The sequence below is a fragment of the Myripristis murdjan genome, chromosome 4 (genome assembly GCF_902150065.1).
Source record: "Myripristis murdjan chromosome 4, fMyrMur1.1, whole genome shotgun sequence".
Taxonomy (NCBI): domain Eukaryota; kingdom Metazoa; phylum Chordata; class Actinopteri; order Holocentriformes; family Holocentridae; genus Myripristis; species Myripristis murdjan.
The window spans coordinates 5,053,639-5,074,820 of NC_043983.1; the positions used below are offsets into that span (position 1 = coordinate 5,053,639).

Genomic DNA, 21,182 nt, shown 5'->3' on the forward strand with positions numbered 1-21,182 from the left:
GCAGCTGGCTGAAGGACAAGCCATTCACACTTTTTTCCCCTCAAAATGTCATTAAAAATATTCAGTTGACAAATTAATTGTTTGCAAATAAATACACAATACAAGAATGAATGTATGCATATCATTCCTTCTTAATCATATTAGATAAGACAAGTTTGAGTTTGATAATCAAAAGGTCAAATCTCCCCAGATGAGGTTTTCTGCAACAAGTGCCAACTCCCGAGCTTCATGTGTCTGTGCTGATGGACAAGCTGGCAGGTGTACAGGTGGTGGTAAGAAGAGCAGAGGACAAACTAATAAACTGAAAACTAAAACTGAAGGGAAACCAGCAGACGCGACAACAGTTACAAAGTCACAAACTGGTGCAGACAAGAGCTGGGAACATGGTGGAAAACTGAAATATAAATTCAACTGATCAGAGTCAGAGACAGGTGTGTGGACAGGAGAACAGGCAGGGAGCTGATTGGCTGGGAGAGGGACGTGAACATTTATGTATTTATGCATGTAAGTGTGTGTGTGTGTGTGTGTGTGTGTGTGTGTGTGTGTGTGTGTGTGTGTGTGTGTGTGTGTACACAAGGAAGTTTGACATACATGAACTTGTGATTTGGTCAGGCGAGAGTGATTTGTGTCCATCCACACTTCCTCCATGGAGTCTGGGATAGTTTCACTTTCGTTTCGTCAGAACAGCAACACCCCTGTTGTTGATGCTGCAAACTCTTCACCAAGCCGCAGTTCTCTCCGTCTGACAGCGGCGTTTGCGATCCAGAGGCACTTCTGCACAACCGGGTAGGTCGATATCACCATCTCTTTACTTTTTTGCACCGTTTGTTGCGCTTGGAAATTCAATCCAGTTAATGTGCGTATCGGATTGGTCTTCATATCGTTCAGTCCAATAGGAAAATTTAAGAAATATTGGACTGACATCCTAGGCCTACTCAGGATTTTCACTACCAGCAAATGCACATGCTGCTTCTCCTCTGATCCACATGGATGTTTCTTATCCCTCCTCAGCATGGCCTTTTCATTTAGTAAACCCTCCATTCTTGCCTCCGCTGCGAGCCCCGTCCCAGGTCCACCGCTCTTCAGCATTGGTGCCTCCAGTGAAAACATCAGCTCAGAGCCGAAGCTGACTGCCACTCCTTTGTCCACTGCGCTGCTGACCTCTGCGAACAGATCTGCTAAAGAAAAAAATGCATCCAAGAAACAGGAGAGCACACCGGGCTTTCCATTTGAAGGTATTACGATCAACATACAGTTCTTGTGTGAATAAGAGTTACCTGATGATCATTGCTCAGATAACTGCATCTTCTAAAATGTGACTATGCTGTGAGTGAAAGAAAAGCTGAACAACTTTTCAAGTCCCCATGAAATGACCTCACATGACTTCTAGTCCCTGTAAAACAGAGCATCTTAAACAGTGTATCATCCTGCACTAGTGGGTGTAAATTAAAATTTCAACTAATCAGAATCAGAATCAGAATACTTTATTGATCCCCAGGGGGAAATTACTTTTTGTTACAATAACAACTCCTACTCAAAGTGTACAGTAAAAAGAGCAATTAGTCAAGAAAAATAAAGAAAGGAATATAAATATAAATATAAATATAATAAAACCCTCACAAATCCTTACACATCCATTCATCCACCTGTCCCTTCAGATCAAATTAGGCGCGTGCGCCTGCCCAGTCACCGATCTCAAAAGGAGTTAAGAGAGAAGATGGAGAAGACTACCAGTGAGTAGTCATAAATTTCTTTAGTAAAAGAGGGGGGGGTATGCGTTGTGACGTGCTTTTTAAGTGCCAAATGGTGCTGTTACAGCACCTGTTACAGCAGCTTTTTGACTTATTTTTTGACATGTCGAACTGAGTTAGTAGCTAGCTAAAATTAGCTGCTGCTTGTATATGTTATGTCAATTTGCAGACAATGAGGAGAAAGTCCACAGATATCCATTCTTATTCCATTCTTAGTGAGAGCCGACAGGGGAGCAGCAGAGGCTTAGCCTGTAAACTACAACAGTATAATAACTGTTGTAAAAAAAATTATGGCTTTTAGTTTTGGTGTGCCACCCCAAGATTTTGAGTGGCCCCATCTGGCCACCCCTACAAAAAATTTCTGGAGGCGCCCCTGCAAACATCCCCTTTCAACAGGAAATACATCAAATCAACAAAGTCAGTTCATTTCATGGGGTCTTTAAAGGAAAACACCACCTCAGATTGTCTTGCACTATCACGCTTTGCTTTTCAGAAATAGTCCAGGAGGTATTTTGTAGCCAAGCATTGTTCTTTACTTTATTATAAAAGCACTTTCCCTCAACCCGGCTCATCTCAGCCTATACCTGAGTTTGAGATTTCCTGTTTTCCAGAGCTTAAATGATGCCTTTTTGCTTAAAGAGGTTATAGTTTCCATTTTCCATCCAATAGCTGGGGTACGGATGTGTTTGACACAGATTTTAAGATTCAGTTGTCTACTTTATTTTCATGCATTTGACTTTGCCAGGAAATGTGTCACATTTTTCAGACAGTGGATGTTTCATTAAAACGTCACCTCTTCAACAGGCAATCGGAAGCTTGAATCTCCATGGAGACGAGTGCAGTGGACAGAAGAGTGAGCCTTGTTCTCTGTATATTTCACAACTATAGTTTTGACCACACATACATATAGCTAGCCATTAAAAGAGTTCAAAACTGCAAAAAATATTTATACATAATTATTACACTGACTTTTAAGAGGCTGGGAAATTACCTTGGGCAACTGAAGTGAGTGTAGTCCTCAATTTTTTTTTTTAATTTATTTTTTTTTTTTTTTAAACTCAGTTCAATCCAATAACATCAACCAAAAAAAATTTACATTAGTAACAATAACCAGTTTGATGAGGTGAAATATAAAAAGGGCACTCCTAATCATAGGAGCATTTTAGAGTTGCAATGTCTAATCAAATAATCTGACAATTGATCAATTTCAGTCATTTATAAGAGGAAAAAAAAATATCTGATTTCAGCTTCTCAGTTGTCAATATTTTCGGGTTTCTTTTATTCCTCTGTGATAGTCAACTAAATATATTTTGGTGGTGGACAGTTGGTTGGGACAAAACATGACATTTGAGGACATCACCTTTGGTAAATTGTGAACAATTTTCACCATTTTCTGACATTTTATGGACCAAACAACTAGTCGATTAATCAAGAAAATAATCGCCAGAGTATCAGATGATGAAAATTATCATTAGTTGCAGCTCTAAAACATTTGTTGTCCTCAAAGGCATCATGAACATTCACATGCATTTTTCCTTGGGCCTCTGTTATTTCTGACCCTGATGACAAACAATAAGCAGCAAAATAATAATAATAATAATAATAATAATAATAAAAAAATGCATGATTTGCCAAACCTTTGCAGTTGCAGTTCACTGCATGTATGTATGTATTTAAGGTTGTAGGGCAGGGTTCCCCAACCCAGTCCTCAAGGACCCCCTGTCCTGCAGGTTTATGTTGCAGCTCTGCTCTTTCACACCTGATCCATTTAAGGGCTTCATGCTGATTGGTTGAAGCAGATCTACCTGAACAGGGTATGCAGGAAAATGCGTGGGCCTTAATTGGGTCAGGTGTGCAAGAGCAGAGTTGAAACCAAAACCTGCAGGACAGGGGGCCATTGAGGACTGGGTTAGGGAACCCTGTTGTAGGGCAACAGAAATATCAGTGGAGGGAATGGAAGTGCATACAAATGACTTGCTAAAGGCGACTTGTCATGACTGGTAACTCCATTGTGGCACCTTTGACTGGCTCAGCCTGTCTTTCAGTTCAACCTGGTGCACACACTCATGCCAGCTGGTATTAACCAGCTGTGCACAGATCTTGGTCACATTGAGTACATATGTGATTTGGGTGTGAACCTAAATTTGGCCACAGTCTGGAAATTGGAAGCAACGCCCTTAATTTATTACATATAATGTCACCATTTTGAGCCCAGACTTGGTGAGTGTCAGTGTGTAAAACATAACAATTGCTTGCATTTGTTGCTTGCATTTGTCCCAGCTGGCATTCAACTGACGTTCAACATTGAAATATAATTTAAAACATGTCAGTTGTTGTTTCTACATTGAAACAATGTTGAAATAATATATAAAGCTAACAATTGCGGAAACGTTGACAACCTATCAATAAATCAACGTTGAAATATAAACAAGATCTGTATGTTGATTCAACCTATTGGCCTCTTCCACCCAGCTGGCATTTTAACATTTATTCAACACTGAATCAACATCATAACTCATGGGTGAATCAATGTTGAATTTGGTTTTGATTTTGCAAAGCGAATCAACGTTGATATTGTGATGTTGTTGATATTGTGATGTTGTTTCAATGACATTGAAACTTGTGATGTTAATTCTTAATTCAATATTAATTCACTGTTGTGTCTTCAACATTAGTTCACTCATGTTGAAACATAAGACATTGAAACAACAACAACCCAGGATTACCCATCCAGTCTCAAGAATAAAAGGTACAAAAGAAATAAAGGTTCATTTAGAAAGGCCACACACCCTTGTGCGAGTAGTGATGGCATTTTTCCAGACAGTTGATTAGCAGGGAGGTGGGTGTTTTATCTGTGTGGATCCGATGTTGCCTGTTGGCTGAACAGCAAGTTAGATGTGCAGACTAAAGTAGCATGGTGAACATTATGACACTGAACAGCCAGGGTGAGGCCCAAACTGAACCTGCTAAATGCTAGAGAAAGGAAGAGACTCTTAATATGAAAACGAGGACAACATGACAGTCTTTCAAAATATAAATCAAACCCTATTCCCTACCCCACTCCATTATTACATGTCCATGTCCTAAACTTACATTTATATCTTAATGTCCTTCCATAGACCTTTAATTGTGTAGGTGTGAATGTAAAACAAAAGAATCTTCTGTAATCCTCAAAATATTGAAACTTAGGCAGAGGGAGAGCCTGATGCAGAGCATCAGCTCCTACAGGACAAAGTGCGAGGAGGCGCCTCAGGCCCGGGTTCTCCTCCTTGGCCCCGTCGGCTCTGGGAAATCCAGCTTCATCAGTTCAGTCCAGTCGGTGTTTGATGGAAGAGTCTCCAACCGTGCCATGGTGGGCTCCTCCTCGGGCAGCTTGACTAAGAAGGTATGAAGTTATAAATGGACTGAGACATTTGCAGAGTTCATTTACAAATCAGTGTACCTGATCTTTTGGGGGGCATTATTACGTAAATATTAAGTTCAACATACAATGGAGATGTTCTTAATTGCCTTTCAGCAAGATGCTCAATCTGTACCTGCAGGTTTCAGCCAAAGCCAAATTCTTATTATTGGGTATTATTCTTGAGTACTGTCTTCTTCAACCACCAGGATTTGAGAGTTCTCAAAAGTCACTAACTGTAATAAAGTGGGTTTTATTAATTTACCATGACTTTAAGGTCTGTAAATAACTTCGATAATGTGCAAACCTGCAAGTGAGGGGAGGTTAGAGAAAACAGAATTTCACCACATCGATCAATAAAGTTTCACATCATGCTACCATAATGATACTGGAATCAATTAGGAAAAATGTTCACATGGTGTCATCCTAGGACTAGATTTCTGGAGTTGTGTCATATGTTTACCTTTACACTGTTACTTACTCTTCATTCATATTGTGCCTTAACCCTTGAGCTTCAGTTTTCACTGGATCGGTTGTGTTGCACCTCAGAGGATGGAGAGCTGTAGTGGAGGAACATCAGGTGAAGTTTCTTGTTTTTCTGGCCAGCTGCAGTCCTTCACCATTCGAGGCCAGAAGAGAGAGGGCTGCACTGGGCTGATCCTGTGTGATGTTATGGGTCTGGGCGAGGCAGAGATGACTGGACTGACCCTACATGATGCCCTGTCTGTCATTAAAGGCCACACACCTGAGGGACACAAGGTGAGCAGGATCATGTTCTTAAAATGTTTTGTTGTTGAGTTTGACTTTATCACGACTAGGGCTGTAACTGATGACTTTTTAAATCAATTAATCTCCTGATTATTTTTCAATCAGGCAAAGCACCTAGGGCAGTGGTCCCCAAACTACGGCCCGCGGGCCGCAGAGACGCATTATGATTTTTTTTTTTCAGTCTGGCCACCCGTTCGAGACTAATACACGCATAGAACGTGACAAGCCTACTGGAACCTACAAAAGGATTATAAGGAAGGAACACAAGAACTTTGAGAGACTGCTCATATGAGTCATTTAAGCAGTGGCGGTTCTGCCTATGTTGCCGCTCTAGGCGAAATTACTGGCTTGCGCCCTTTCATGTTACTAGGCCTACTCCAACCGGGGCAGCATCAGTCGGCACCAGGCGAGCCGGCACTGGCCGGCATTAAGCCGCTCACCTGTCAGATCTGGCAGACCAGACCGGGTGGCCGCGGTACCGGCCGGTGCTGCGGCCGGCCCGCCGGCCCGCCTGATGCCGACTGATGGTACTGATGGCATGTGCGGGTCAATACGGTAGTCTAGAAAACTGGCGATTTTTTTTTCTCATGCGCCCCCAAGTAGATTGCGCCCTGGGCGGTTGCCCACACTGCCCATAGCAAAAACCATCCCTGCATTTAAGTAAGAGATTCTGCTCTGACAACTAAGCTGAACTTTTACCTGTTAAGATTGTGCACGGCACAACAGAAAGTTAATGTTCCATGGACTTTTTTTTCTGTGAAGAACCCAGAGAGGGTTATTTGGTTATTATTTATTTCACAAATAGTGCTATTTATTTCCTGACTTTACTTTTTCTGTGAAGAACCCAGAGAGGGTTATTTGATTTTTATTGATTTCATTAATAGTGTAATTTATTTAATTAATAGTGTTATTATTTATTTCCTGAGTTTTTTTTCTGTGAAGATCCCGGAAAGGGTTATTAGTATTTGGTTATGTGTGGCTTTCTGGAAAACAATCAATGTTTACATTTAGGCACCCCTGCGATGGTCACACTTTTTCTGTTACAAACTGACCCCGGCCCCCCATCAGAGAAGGGAAATGTTATGTGGCCCTCACAGGAAAAAGTTTGGGGACCCCTGACCTAGGGCCTTGCCTTCCTCAACATAGGACCCCCACAACCCAATCAGATGTTTTTTTGAAACCTTGGAAACCTGAACAAATTCACTTGCTTTCTTTCAAAAACATGGGAAAAAGTTGACGAGCAAAATGATCAGAACACACACACACACACACACACACACACACACACACACACTTTAGTATTCATGTTTTCACTTGGTAGGGCTGCTGCTTCTGAAAAGATGATGGGCCACCACAGGAGGGCAACGCAACAGTGAAACCTAACAGTGTTTCAGCTGAAAGCAAAACCTAACTGCAAGCCCCAGATCACATGACCTAAATGGCGAAGCAAGAGGGAGCAACCAACATCGCCATCTAGTGCCCAGTGCTGTCACCAGTGACAGTCTGTCATTTCATTTCAAGGGTCTGAAATCATTAAGTGTATCCTAAATGTTGAATGATTTCCTCTTTCATCTCTTTGGTTTTGTTCAGTGGAAAGTATTGGAGACCATCCAAGTTGGTAAACTTAAATGTGCTGTGTGCAGTTTACTGACATCAGCTTAAAGGGATACTTCATACAAAATGCATAATTTTTGTACCAGGTACTCACCGTGTGCTGCCCTGAACCAACAAAAAAAGTTTTACCCTGCAAGCCTTCATGGTAAACGTATATTCTGTTCTGATCCAATGGAAAACTGGGGCTGTAATTGTATGGTTTTAAATCAGCATCACTATCAAAATTATCATGCTGTGTAATCCAAGCCTCTTGTATGCAGTCATACACCCAGTACTTAAACACTGTATTTTCAATCAAATCTTGCTGCAAAGACGACTTCTGGAAAGTCTTCTCATTTGCGGCTATGAAGCGTGCAGACACGTGTGTGTGTGTGTGTGTTTCGCTGGATGAACAGCTTGGACGGTTGTGCTTGTGCATGCTTACTTCTAGACCGCGCATAAGAGGGTTTTGTAAAACAAAAACTTGATGCAAAAATTATGCATTGCAGGGGAAGTATCATTTTAAAGGATTTTAAAGGATTGAAATCAAAAACCAAAGTGTCAAACTTAGAGGAATAGGCGTATGACCAGAAGATAGTTGCAGATCAAACGTTAGTTTGATTTGACATCTGGATGCTCAGTCTCTTTGCTCGCCTCCTCCAGTTCAGCCCAGAGCAGCCGGTGAGGTCAGAGACTGCAGGCTACGTGAAGAAGCCGAGCCTTCAAGACAAGATCCACTGTGTGGTTTTTGTGGTGGACGCCTCCAAAGTCCTGACCTACCCTCAGAGCCTCAGCGCCACCTTCAGGCAGCTCCGAAACCACATCAGTGACCTGGGTAAGCATGGGACCAGCAGGCACCGAGAACACTTACCTATGTATATACAGTCTCCAATATTAGTATGTAAAATGCAGCCTGACGGTTCAATTATGAATAGAGCGACAGAGAGGGAGAAAATGTAGGTTATGTAACAGTCCAATATTTTAACTTTTTGCCGTCCTCCGCAATGCAGTTTACGACCTGATGGTATGTAGTACATCACAAAACAGAAAATATGGCAGATTTGGAAGGTGAAAGGGTGATAATCCAGGTGCAACAGCATCCTGAATGCAGTATCTGAAGTCCCAAGGTGATATAAACACTTTCATTTGCAACCACTGTCTGTGGTAATATCGCAACAATACAACATCACCATAGCAACCCATTGTCCTGTAGTGTTTCTGCCATCCTGCCGGCTCCATCGCGCAGTTTGATGTTTTTCCCATACTGTATTGCCACCTGCCATTTACCTTCCCCCAAAAGAAAAAAGGATTCAAATACTGATTTTGTTATTGGTTACCATAGCAACAATCAAAACTTCAAAGTAACCTACAACATATTTCCTGTTCTGTGTGTGAAGATTTGGATTCTGCTATGTGTTAACTGTTGTATTGAGTGTGACTGCATTTTATGACTCATGGCTGAAAGACCAAATCCTATTGATGTTGGTAGGGAACTGGTGTTTGGGACTGTTGGGTAGATTGTATGAAACTTTTTGATACTAAAACACATATCTGAAAAATAGCAATATTACATTTCGACCCATTCAAAATGTTACATTTTGTAAGCAAAGGCCTTTCAGTCGATGGATCTCTCATGGTGCGATGGACCTCCATCATGTCAGCGTCTCATTTCCTGCTCTAGGTGTGCACCAGGTGGCCCTGCTGACACATGTGGACAAGATTTGCCCGGAAACAGCCAACGATCTCACCCAGGTTTACAACAGCTGCGGTGTTCAGCAAATGGTAGGGCAGAAGAAGCTACATGCAGATTAAAGCTTTAATTATAAAAAAAAAAATTGTCAGAAGTCTGTAAATGCCTAATTTCTCACAACACTAGCCTTTCCATCTAGATCCATATTTACAGTGAGGTTGGGCAAAGTGATCAGAGTGAAATCTCACAATATTTACAACCAAACGCCTCTGTGAAAATTGTGACCACATTATACGGTTGACTATTGTTGATTTCACTAAATATTTACACAATGCACTTTTTCTTAAACAATCATAATGTGGATGTGATGACCAAGCAGGTAGAGACAAATAATAGAACAGCTTGAACAGCCTAATAAATTTAGAAAGTTATATCCTTTTACTGTAATGCAGCCTTTAAAACAACATTTATCTCATATCATGCTATTATATCCATAATCCCATCCCAGATAATAATCCAGGATATCTAGTCTCAAATCATGATATCAATTTAATATAAATTTATCACCCAGCCTTAATTTACAGCATATGATTTGAAAACACATAATGCTCACTCACATAATGCATACGGTAATATTTAGCATTCATAAAATATTCTAAACATGACATACAGTAAATTATAGACAAATGTCATTTTAGATTTGTCTGCTTCCTCTCACATCTGATGTGCATTTTACAGCGCTCAGCTCTCCATTCATCAGCGCCCCTCTTTTTATATCCATAATCCTTTGCAATACACCCTTATAGGCGTGTGTGTGTGTGTGTGTGTGTGTGTGTGTGTGTTTTTATAGATGGGTAAAGCTGCAACTCTGCTGGGTATGGCCACCTCCTACATCGTCCCGGTGAAGAACTACTCGGCGGAGCTGGACGTGGATTTGGACACGGACGTGCTGCTGCTGAGCGCAGTCAACCACATCCTGCAGTACGTTGACCTCTTCTTCCTGGACAGCACAGCCACAGAGCAGCAGAGCGGCAAATTACCAGCAACCAACAACTTAATGCTAAATGGTGGAGTTGATAAAGTTTGGTGAATTCGAAAAATTGATCCGGGAGTGTCTGGTGATGTTCACATTTTAAAGATTTAATTCTATTTTTCCTCCCTACTGCAGAGCTGAAAATAACATTTCTATTTTCTGCACTGACAGAATATACATTTCCTCTTGTTTCAGGTTTCGGTTCAGTTTTCTATGTTAACCCACCTTGAGTCTAGATAACCCATTTTTAATATTACTATTTTTTTTTTTATGTTAACTCAGCACCAGTGACTGGCCTGTTTTATTAAAGTTGTGTCTACAGAGTTGTTTGTGGTGTCTCTCGCCTTCATTTGTCCTCTGTGACCCATGCTAACAACACACTCCTTAACTAACATAAACAATACACCAGTGGGACTTCCCCTCTTTCAATATTTGTTGAAATGTGTCTGTAAATTCATTTGAGGATGCCTATATCTGCAGTGTTTAGCTTTTTCTTTTTGCATATCTTATTGCATTACTGCTAACTCTGAACTAGAAGAACTGCAGGAGGTTTTAAAGGTCTCCAGGACACTGAGACCCAAGTTTGACTGTATGATGTTTATCGCAAATCCTGCCCTCTGTGTATCACAGCATCTTGTGTGTATCTCTGCAGACTGAACCTCCTCACCCGCTGTCGACTTCACTCACTAAACTTTATCAGCACAGGATGTTTTTCTTGGATCATGAAGAAGGAAACATTAACCAACGTTAACCAACGCTTTCATTACATACTCTCACAGACGCAGATGGTCCATGTAACCCCCTTTGTGTGTGTGTGTGTGTGTGTGTGTCCTGCCAGGTACAGTGGCCTGTCTTCAAAACTGAAAGCAGGTCATGCAAAACAACATCAGGTACTTGCTAAATTCTGCATCAGGGAGTTTGAACGTGTTGGTGCGTTGCTGCACAGATTGCAGAGATGACCAGATGCAGCTCGACCTCGTGCAATATTCTGAAGAGCTGATTACCTCAACTCTCACGTTGTTATGGTGCATGAGTGACACTCCTACAGCGCTGTCAAAATCCCAAGGTGTACAGCACTTTTTGCTACTCAGGTATTGTGTGGGACAGCCTCTCCCTGCAAGAGAAAGTAGCAAACCAAAGCTGTATCCAAGGTCCAAGTCCAGCTGTTGTCATGGTACAAACTAGGTAGTCACTAAATACACATCCTGGCCCTTAGTAGTTTAGATCCCATCTAAATCATTATCTCTACTCAAATATACCTATGGGTACAAATAAAGTACCCTACCTTACTTTGCTTCTTAATTTGTCTGACTTGTCCCAGTGTGGTATTAGCATCTATCGAGGGCCACAACTGAAACACGTCTTTTAATGAAGACTTCATTATGTTATGCTCTGAATCCTCTGAATCATGCGTGCTTTCTTTTTAAACTTGCTTATTCCAAAAATAAATGGAAGCAAAATCAGTCCCTGACAGAAACTCAGAAAATGTAATGTCCTCTGTCCTTGTGTATTTTCATGATCAGATGTGCACTGTATCAGTCCAGGGTGAGAATACAGTGCAGGGTAACATATTTTAAATGACCAAAAATACCACTGATAATTTCAATTTATAAGTAATTGGCAAACATCTAAATGTGTTATGGAAAATTAATGGTATGTATCAAAATGAGTAGTGGGATTATCATGTCCTCTGATTTATTAAGACATGCTGTAATGTGTTCACAACTCAAACATGAAGTTAACTTTGATGAAAAAATAACAGTGTAAGGGCTCAGAGCTAAGGACATATGATGTATCCAGTGATAATTTGTTACTTAGAGCAGTATTTAATGCTTTTATTTTACTGAATCTCACTGATGTGCAGTGTTGACAGGTGTTAAACATGTTAAAGTGTGTCAGTGTGTAAAGCAGGGTGAGGTAAAGAGAAAAACCACAGGAACGTTTTATTATGAGGAGGGCAATGAAAGCAAAAGTAAGCGGCCTGGTGGCGTGGCTCTGGATTTCTCTTTCCTTACTTCGCATCAGCCACTGAGTCATTCCTGTTGGATGAAGCTGCTCGTCTTGTTGCATTTCCTCACACAGCCAGCACACAGTGCATCGACCTCCCCTGCCTTCCAGTGAGTACTGCGTATTAGTATATTAATGTTGTTGTTATTATCATCAGCCTATTATTATTGTTAATGAAGGAGTTTGATAATGTCTTTAAAGTGGAACCCCCAGTGTGTTTCATATTGGCAGTGGTGTCTGTTCTGTTTTGCAGACTATTCATCCGTGTTAGTTTTCTGAGAAAACAAAACTGAAAGTGAAATGTGTTGTCTGAGTGTGCGCGACATGCGTCTGCCCTGGAAAAAAAAAAATATGGCAATGTCTTAACGCGAATTAAACGTGAATATTAACATGTATAAGTTTTAAGTCAAAAGACAGAGCCTCCCGTAAGGTTTAGCGGCTGATGTTGGCGTCCAGCACTGACCCCCTCCCCCTTCCCTCCACCGGCCTGGAGATGCCGGGGAAGTCCGCCAGCCTCCGCCTGCCTGCCTGTCTGCTTGCGTGCGTGCGTGCGTGCGTGCGTGTGTGTGTGTTGGTGATGATGTGCTAAAGTGTTCTCTACAGCCTGCACGTGGCCTCACAAAAGAGACTTAGTCATATTTACGACACAAATCGATCTATAATACCTTGTCAAAACGTAGGCGAAGGACAAGACCACGTCAGAAGCATAAACATGACCACGGTGGAGACTGGCATGACCCAGGGGCTTTCAAAGAGACCCTCAGTTTGGATTTCATGAAAGCCACGGACCCCCATCTGAAGTGGTTATGTCCTAGAAACCCGGATATGAAACATTTGTTAAGCTCTTTGATAATATGGGGAATGTTGGGGAAAAAGAAGGTTAGTGGCTTTATCTCTTGACAACACATTGAAAACAGCTGACACAGCCTGTTAGAGCTGTTTCAACTGCACTCTGCTGGAGGACAGCTCATTCAGCTTAGCATGACAGTCTCAAGTCTCATTCAACAACATGTGTCTGCTCTCCTGCCTGGGCCTGACAAGCCATCTCAGGTCTCATGCTGTGGTATTCACATAAAAATGTGACCACAGGGTAGAGAGAAACCACCTCGGCCGGTCACCAGTGGCATTGCTCCCTCTGTGATGATGTGTTATCGCCAGAACTGGACTCAGATTTCCACCTATTCACAGTTAGAGGCAGTGGTCAGTACTGAGTGAACCATTTCCATACACTCCATGCAGCTGGTGCAAGATGTGGACCAAACTGTGGCACAAAATGCTTTTAGTGCGCAGTTTTCAAACTCCAGGAATTCTCAGTCAACAGAGCAAGCAACACTGAAACATGTCCACAGCACATGTTGTGCACTCTTTTTGAATCTGCTCAGATTTCCATGCATCTGTCAGTGGCAAGTGATAAAACATCACTCTATTCATTTGAATGTAATTGTGTTTTGGATTCACAGATCTCAGTGAGTGAACTTCAGAGGCTTCACACAGTCAGGATTCTTGCAAACTTTCATAGACCAGCATTCGCCATGAATCCCAGGCTAACCATTCGTCAGCAGAGGGCGCTCTGCTCCCAGCTGGGACACGTCAAGCTGAAGCTGCTGTACAAAGCCAGCATCCATGGTTTCACTGGTGCAGCTTTCCACAAGCAATGTGACTTTCAGGGTCCCACAGTGTCAGTGGGCTATAATGCCACAGGCTACATCTTTGGAGGATACACCAGTAAACCTTTTAATCAGTCTGGGCAGTATGTACCAGATGACAGGGCATTTCTCTTCACCTTCAAAGGAGAAGCTCTTCTTAAGTATCAGGTCATCAATTCAAACCAGGCAGTGAGAATGATAGCTAACTCTGGTCCTTATTTTGGAGAATCACTGGCTCTTGTTAATGGAAGCCAAGCAGTCGTCTATAGCAATCCAGGAAACCATTACAACTTCCCTCCTGCAGAGATGCATGGCAACAATCTTCAGCTAACTGACTGTGAAGTCTATCAAGTCGAGGGTGAGTTCAGTGTAAAAGACTGAATTGTGATGCTTAGTCATTCCTTACCAAATCTCAATGCAAATACGAATGGTGCTATTTTATAAAAACATTGTCATTTATCACCTTCAGTTGTGACTAAACATCAAACTCAAACCTGAGACTTGCATTGTCCCTTTAAATAATGTCTGACTTTATCACAGTATTTACTTTATATTTTATCATAAAAATGACCATCAGACTCCATTAGCTCACAGAACGGCTGACTTCAGAAATGTATAAGTCATCTTTGATGTTGACTTGCATTCCATGTAATTATCATGTGAATGTGAAGATCTGTTTTGTTCACCTATGAAGAAACTCTAAGACTGAGAGTTTATCACAGCAAACAAACATGAATATGACAAGTAGACCTAGACTGTCTCACAGATTGTAAATTTACTTGTGATTTGATGGCTTTGAGTGTCTTATTACTTTTATTTGTCAATCTAATTTTATATGTAATCCTGGAAATGTTTCTGTCAACTGTCAAATATCACTTTGACTTTGAAGACTGCTGATTCATGAGTACCAGCAAATTGGGTAAAATCTATATGTATAAAAGTTGTTTTTTCCCCTATCCACAGAAAGCAAGGAGCTAGAGAAGCCCTGGAGGAGCATAGTCTGGGAATCTGAGTAAGATGCATATATGCACTGTTCTTTGCCATGTTACGTCATGCTTTAATATGTTGCAATATACTGTACCTCACCATGTCATGTATTTCACAAAAATATGATGTAGTGCACCATGACATTTCATGCTGCCATACCTTGCTATGCATACTGTGTAAGGTAACATTTTATTATAATCCTTACCAGGCATTAGTTAATATTCAAAAGATTACCATTCCCTCACTGATAAATGCATGTAAACTAGGTTTTACAGACTTTGAATATGGCTGCCACATGGTGCATTACGTCACCTGGAATAAAAGCCTGTCCTAGCTTGGATTACAATGAAATTAATGTGTCTTATTGTCTGTAATAGCCCACTTAGTTGTATGTAGCCTATTTAACATTTGTGCATTTAATTTTGAAATTAAATTAAGTGATACTTGTGCCTAACCTATGTATTATGTGGTATGCACAATATTAGGAGTTTTTCATCCTGGTCCTGGAGGCCCAGAGTTCTGCTTGTTTTCTATTGTACCAATGTGTTCATTGCATTTACTTGGTGTTGAAGGTGTAAATCAGTCCTGATTACAGACTGACTGAAAATCAGCATGGCTTTCGGTCCTGAGGAGCAAACTCAAACCACCATATGACTTAAGTCTACTTTTGTAACAAGTTAAAAAACTTCTCTTGCTCTTGTTGCAACAGAAAGAGGAATGAGTTGATGAACAGTATCAAGACGTACAAACCCATCAACAGTTCAGTGCCCCAGGCTCGGATCCTGCTCGTCGGACCGGTGGGAGCTGGGAAGTCCAGCTTCTTCAACTCCATCAACTCAGTGTTCAGAGGTCACGTGACCAGCCAGGCCATCGCCGGCTGCGCTGGCACCAGCCTCACCACCCAGGTCAGTTCTTCTTACTGACTTGCATTTGAGGAGTTTCATTTCAAAATGTGGTATGATCAGTGTCACTTCAGTGTGACCTGATCAGTTAAAATGTGTCAGAATTTTATGAGGCAGAGCTTTTAACATATCAACACGTGTAGAGAGATCCTCTAACCCCTGGTGAGCTGGAGCTCAGCCTGAGCTCCTCTGGCAGAGGTCTTCTAAACAGCACTATGAAGCTGATGAACATCACCATTTTGCACCCATCCAGTTTCGCACCTACACCGTAAAAGCTGGACGAGAGGGAAAACCTCTGCCAATCATCTTGTGTGATACCATGGGACTGGAGGAGAGCACAGGGGCAGGGCTTGATGTGGATGACATCGGCAACATCCTGAAAGGTCACATTCCAGACTGTTATCAGGTACAGCTGTCTCTCACATTCCTCTATAAAATGTTTTCTTGGCTTTCAACAAAATATTAACATGTGGCAACATATGGCAGGAGAAGCAAAAAACTGATTTCATGATTGGTAATTGCTATGCTCACTGCTTTGTCTCATTTTCTGTCATTCCCCTGTATGGCTCAGTTCAACCCCTCTGCTGCTCTGCATCCAGAGGCCCACGGCTATCGCAGCTCTCCAGGACTTAAGGACCGGATCCACTGTGTGGTCTTCATCATCGACGCCTGCAAGGTCTCCATCATGCCCACTAAGCTGGAGGAGAAGCTGGCTGCTGTCCGCAGAAGGGCCAACTTTATAGGTTAGTCAGTCATAACATAACACAAAAGTCTTAGCGAAGTCAGCAAGCCAGGGCCAGGGAAGAGTTTGGCTCTGAAATGAGATATCCAACATTTGCAACATGTCTCACATTTTAGAAACAACACACACTTAAAATACCAGAGTGTGGTGGTATGTTGCCAGACTCTAAGGAGCATCACCTGCGTTTTGGTTTTTCCTCTCCATTTGGAAACAGGGAGGGTGCCATGGCCATATGTTGTGCTTATCACCTCTACCTGTTGTGCTTTTGTTTTACAGGGGTTCCCCAGCTGGTCCTGCTGACTAAAGTGGATGAAGCCTGTCCTGTTGTGGCAGAGGACCTGACAAATGTTTACAAGAGCCGCTACATTAGGGAAATGGTGAGTTCTAGTACCCATTGTTTTCATGTAAATTACAATTAGTTGTAGCTAGCGAGGTTACTATGCTGCAGACCCTACCAGCTCTCAACTTCAAAAAGGAAAATAACAATGATAACTTTTTGTTGTTTAGTTTGGCTCACTGCACTTTGTGTATGTGCTGTGGAAGTGGGAGATAGGAATGCAGTTTTGTGGATTAGCAGCCCAGGGGAGCACAGAGCAACTGATCAGCTTCTGTCCCACCTCTTTGCCCTGCAACATGTAGTTGGTTCACATCACAAGTGCTCCCATAACCCTTTGAATGGTGCAAAACAGTGGCATCATATATCAGGTGTGATAGTGCCCAGCCATAACAAGCTTGAACACGTGAAGTCCAGACATATCCATCATGCTTTCTGTCAAGTGGGACCAGGATTGTTTTAAGGTAAAGCCTCTACTAAATCTGTTGGTTTTGTGTTCCAGGCCCAGGAGGCCAGCACCCGGCTCGGTGTGCCGCTGTCCTGCGTGGTTCCGGTGAAGAACTATTGTGAAGAGCTGGAGCTGGACCAGAAATGTGACATCCTGCTGCTCAGTGCCATCATCCAGATGCTTCGCTTTGCTGACAACTACTTTGATGACATCAATGACCGATCAAGCTCAAAAAAAGATATCGATGTTGTGTAATAACTTGTTAAAATGTAGTGAAATGTTGTAGTAAATGAGTCAAAAATGTAATGTTGGTAATACATTTAACACTGGCTGGCAATTATTGCAATATATAAGAGTGTAATGTTTTATTTAAAAGATTAATTATCAGGCAGTTTATTTACTTAATTGGATTTTGGGATTGGATAAGGTATGTGTAATATAAATGTTGGTCTCCAGTCAGTAGTTTGGGACTGTTAAATAACAGAGAATTTGGATTCCATGTCTGTTTGTTGTTACTGTCTGATTGTTCTGTTGTTCCAGGAAATATAACTTTCTCAAATGTCTGTGATGACTTGATATACAGTGGTGTGAAAAAGTGTTTGCCCCCTCCCTGATTTCTTATTTTTTGCATGTTTGCCACACTTAAATGTTTCAGATCGTCAAACAAATTTAAATATAAGACAAAGATAACAGAAGTAAACACAAAATGCAGTTTTTAAATGAAGGTTTTTATTATTAAGGCGAAAAAAAAATCCACACCTACATGGCCCTGTGTGAAAAAGTGTTTGCCCCCTAAACCTAATAAGTGGTTGGGCCACCCTTAGCAGCAAAAACTGCAATCAGGCATTTGCGATAACTTGTAATGAGTCTGTTAGAGTGCTGTGCAGGAATTTTGGCCCACTCATCTTTGCAGAGTTGTTGTAATTCAGCTACATTGTAGGGTTTTCGAGCATGCACATGCCACAGCATCTCAATAGGATTCAGGTCAGGACTTTGACTAGGCCACTCCAAAGTCTTCATTTTGTTTTTCTTAAGCCATTCAGAGGTGGACTTGCTGGTGTGTTTTGGATCATTGTCCTGCTGCATAACCCAAGTGCGCTTGAGTTTGAGGTCATGAACTGATGGTCGGACATTGTCTTTTAGGATTTTCTGGTAGAGAGCAGAATTCATGATTCCATCAATTATGGCAAGTCGTCCAGGTCCTGAAGCAGCAAAGCAGCCCCAGACCATCACACTACCACCACCATGTTTGACTGTTGGTATGATGTTCTTTTCATGAAATGCTGTGTTAGTTTTATGCCAGATGTAACGGGACACACACCTTCCAGAAAGTTCAACTTTTGTCTCGTCAGTCCACAGAATATTTTCCCAAAAGTCTTGGGGATCATCAAGATGTTTTTGGCAAATGTGAGATTAGCCTTTGTGTTCTTTTTGGTCAGCAGTAGTTTTCATCTTGGAACTCTCCCATGGATGCCATTTTTGCCCAGTCTCGTTCTTATTGTTGAATCATGGACACTGATCTTCACTGAGGCAAGTGAGGCCTGCAGTTCTTTAGATGTTGTTCTGGCTTCTTTTGTGCCCTCTTGGATGAGTCGTAGCTGCACTCTTGGGGTAATTTTGGTCGGCTGGCCACTCCTGGGAAGGTTCACCACTGTTCCATGTTTTTGCCATTTGTGAATAATGGCTCTCACTGTGGTTTACTGGAGTCCCAAAGCTTTAGAAATGGCTTTGTAACCTTTTCCAGACTGATAGATCTCAATAACTTTCTTTCCCATTTGTTCCTGAATTTCTTTGGATCTCAGCATGATGTCTAGCTTTTGAGGATCTTTTGGTCTACTTCACTGTCAGAGAGGCCCTATATAAGTGATTTCTTGATTGAGAACAGGTATGGCAGTAATCAGGCCCAGGTGTGGCTAGAGAAATTGAACTCACCTGTGATAAACCACAGTGAAGTTATGTTTTAACAGGGGGGGCAAACACTTTTTCACACAGGGCCATGTAAGTTTGGATTTTTTTTCCCCTTAATAATAAAAACCTTCATTTAAAAACTGCATTTTGTGTTTACTTGTGTTATCTTTGTCTAATATTAAAATTTGTTTGACGATCTGAAACATTTAAGTGTGACAAACATGCAAAAAAAAATAAGAAATCAGGGAGGGGGCAAACACTTTTTCACACCACTGTAAATGATGATGTTTAAATTCATTTCAATACCTACCTTCAACTTTTGCTTTGGGTTCTGTTCATAGCAGTGAAATCTCTCACTGTTCTGCTTGGGAGTCACTATGCAGACCAGTGGATCTGCAATATGTCATACAGTATCAATATTAAAACACACTCATCCATCCATCCTCGTTGGCATTATCGGTTGTTTTAACATGGTAAGAATCAGTGTAATAAATGTTATTCTACACTAGAGCAACTTATAGCGAGTGAATAGTGTCCAAACGAGGGAAAGATCTTATCCCCGGGCTTTTTGCTGAGCATGTAACCCGTTATTGGATAATAATATAAAATAAAAACCTCACAGCTGGGTATCATAACTAGTTGTTTTTCAGTTGTGTTTTTTCTGTTTAACCTTTCAACAGATTGTAATGTGCAGCCTGTAGTAACCACAGTATCTATTTCCTGCGCGTATTGGCAGGAAAACTAAAGTTATGTTCTTTTGTCCTGAGCCAGCGTCAAGGCAAAATCAAAAGCGGTGTGGCAGAACACGAACCACTCAGGAGCTCGAGGCACAGTAAGTCCACAATCAATTGATGTCTGGGGAAAATTAGTGTAAAATAAAAAATATTAACTAACTGAAATCATTCAGGAGGTTGGAGTGGGTTGAGTGATGGGGGTTATAAGTCTCTTTGGTCTAATGTAACATTATTTGCCAAGCTGCATTCTGTAATCATGTTGTGCTTTCTATATCAGATTTTACCTGATTTATTTTTTTTTTTCTTCAGTGAATTGATTCTGATCCAGGTAATACAAGATCAAGACAAAAAAAAGTCTTTAAATAAAATAGTAATAAATAAATTAATGGTACTTAAATGTAATTCTTTCTGTCCATCTGTTGGACAAATAATGTTTCAATATGTAAGGCCAAAAGATATGAGTGAACTGTATGTAAAAAGTGTCAAAGACAGTTTGTATGTCACTTGATTAACTCTTCCAGAGCAGCCTCCAGAGTTAGTGAGCTGAGCTTCAGTTTGTTGCTCATGGTCACTTCAACAGGATATAGAGGGTGTTGTAGGAATCTAACCTGTGATCTTCCAGTCACAGGTCAGTCTCTCTAGTCACCGAGTTACCCTGCTGTTAGTTAAACCATCTTTACAACTGACAGCAATCAAACCACAATCAAAACAATGCATTTAATTGAATTTAGGAGTGAAAATTTGAGTTCATTGTGGATTCCTCTGCTTTCATAAAGGCTTGATAATGAATAAAAGCCATAATCATAAACATGACTCGATCTTTGTATAAAGGAGCCTTCCTTTTTACCACTGGACACATGAAAAGCTGCATCACATTAAGTTTGGAGTGCAATTAATGTTGTCTGACTCTCTTGATTAAAATTCTTCTGTTGTCTTGCCTGCATTTATCCACACTTGGCTATCATAAACCTATTTGACGTTCACTGCCTCAAACTGAGTATTGATGCTGCTGTCACATATAATGCATTTTATGCCTGTTGCTAATTAAGCAACCTGCAATAAATTTGATAATGCGTTTGAAACCAAAAACCTCAGGATGCTGCTGAGGTTGGTTTTACAGTTGTTTTTCAGTTGGCCTGTTTTGTTCAACATTGTTGTCAGTGTGTAGCTCGTGTTAACCACAATATCTATTTCCTGTGCAGAATGGCACACAATGCAAGAATCAGTCAGTTACCCAAA

General features: G+C 41.2%; 2 protein-coding genes across 3 annotated transcripts; both read left to right on the forward strand.

Annotated features, from left to right (window-relative positions):
• The first annotated feature begins 626 nt into the window (after positions 1–626).
• ifi44g (interferon induced protein 44g) lies at positions 627–10,550 on the forward strand. 2 transcript variants are annotated; one of them, XM_030049501.1, is made up of 9 exons: positions 627–786; positions 1,012–1,235; positions 1,659–1,733; positions 2,556–2,604; positions 4,941–5,136; positions 5,758–5,910; positions 8,176–8,347; positions 9,194–9,294; positions 10,053–10,550. In XM_030049501.1, exons 1-9 carry the CDS (start codon positions 647–649, stop codon positions 10,290–10,292), a joined length of 1,350 nt encoding a protein of 449 aa, XP_029905361.1. In that variant the 5' UTR covers positions 627–646; the 3' UTR covers positions 10,293–10,550. The 2 variants fall into 2 exon arrangements, with proteins under 2 accessions (XP_029905361.1, XP_029905362.1); XM_030049502.1 differs by lacking the exon at positions 1,659–1,733 and having other exon boundaries at positions 629–786.
• A 1,766-nt stretch (positions 10,551–12,316) lies between these two features.
• On the forward strand, positions 12,317–17,835 carry LOC115357802 (interferon-induced protein 44-like). Its single transcript, XM_030049503.1, has 8 exons — positions 12,317–12,352; positions 13,703–14,246; positions 14,852–14,900; positions 15,585–15,780; positions 16,031–16,183; positions 16,349–16,520; positions 16,796–16,896; positions 17,356–17,835. Exons 2-8 carry the CDS (start codon positions 13,775–13,777, stop codon positions 17,554–17,556), a joined length of 1,344 nt encoding a protein of 447 aa, XP_029905363.1. The 5' UTR covers positions 12,317–12,352; positions 13,703–13,774; the 3' UTR covers positions 17,557–17,835.
• The last annotated feature ends 3,347 nt before the right edge of the window (positions 17,836–21,182 follow it).

What these genes read in the sequence shown, in the direction of transcription:
- ifi44g (XM_030049501.1), top strand. Translation starts at nt 647, where the DNA reads ATGGAGTCTGGGATAGTTTCACTTTCGTTTCGTCAGAACAGCAACACC. An exon ending in AGGCACTTCTGCACAACCGG is followed by an intron (nt 787 to 1,011) that starts GTAGGTCGATAT and finishes ATCCCTCCTCAG; the next exon opens with CATGGCCTTTTCATTTAGTA. An exon ending in AAACCACATCAGTGACCTGG is followed by an intron (nt 8,348 to 9,193) that starts GTAAGCATGGGA and finishes TTCCTGCTCTAG; the next exon opens with GTGTGCACCAGGTGGCCCTG.
- LOC115357802 (XM_030049503.1), top strand. Translation starts at nt 13,775, where the DNA reads ATGAATCCCAGGCTAACCATTCGTCAGCAGAGGGCGCTCTGCTCCCAG. An exon ending in ACATTCCAGACTGTTATCAG is followed by an intron (nt 16,184 to 16,348) that starts GTACAGCTGTCT and finishes TGTATGGCTCAG; the next exon opens with TTCAACCCCTCTGCTGCTCT. An exon ending in CAGAAGGGCCAACTTTATAG is followed by an intron (nt 16,521 to 16,795) that starts GTTAGTCAGTCA and finishes TTTGTTTTACAG; the next exon opens with GGGTTCCCCAGCTGGTCCTG.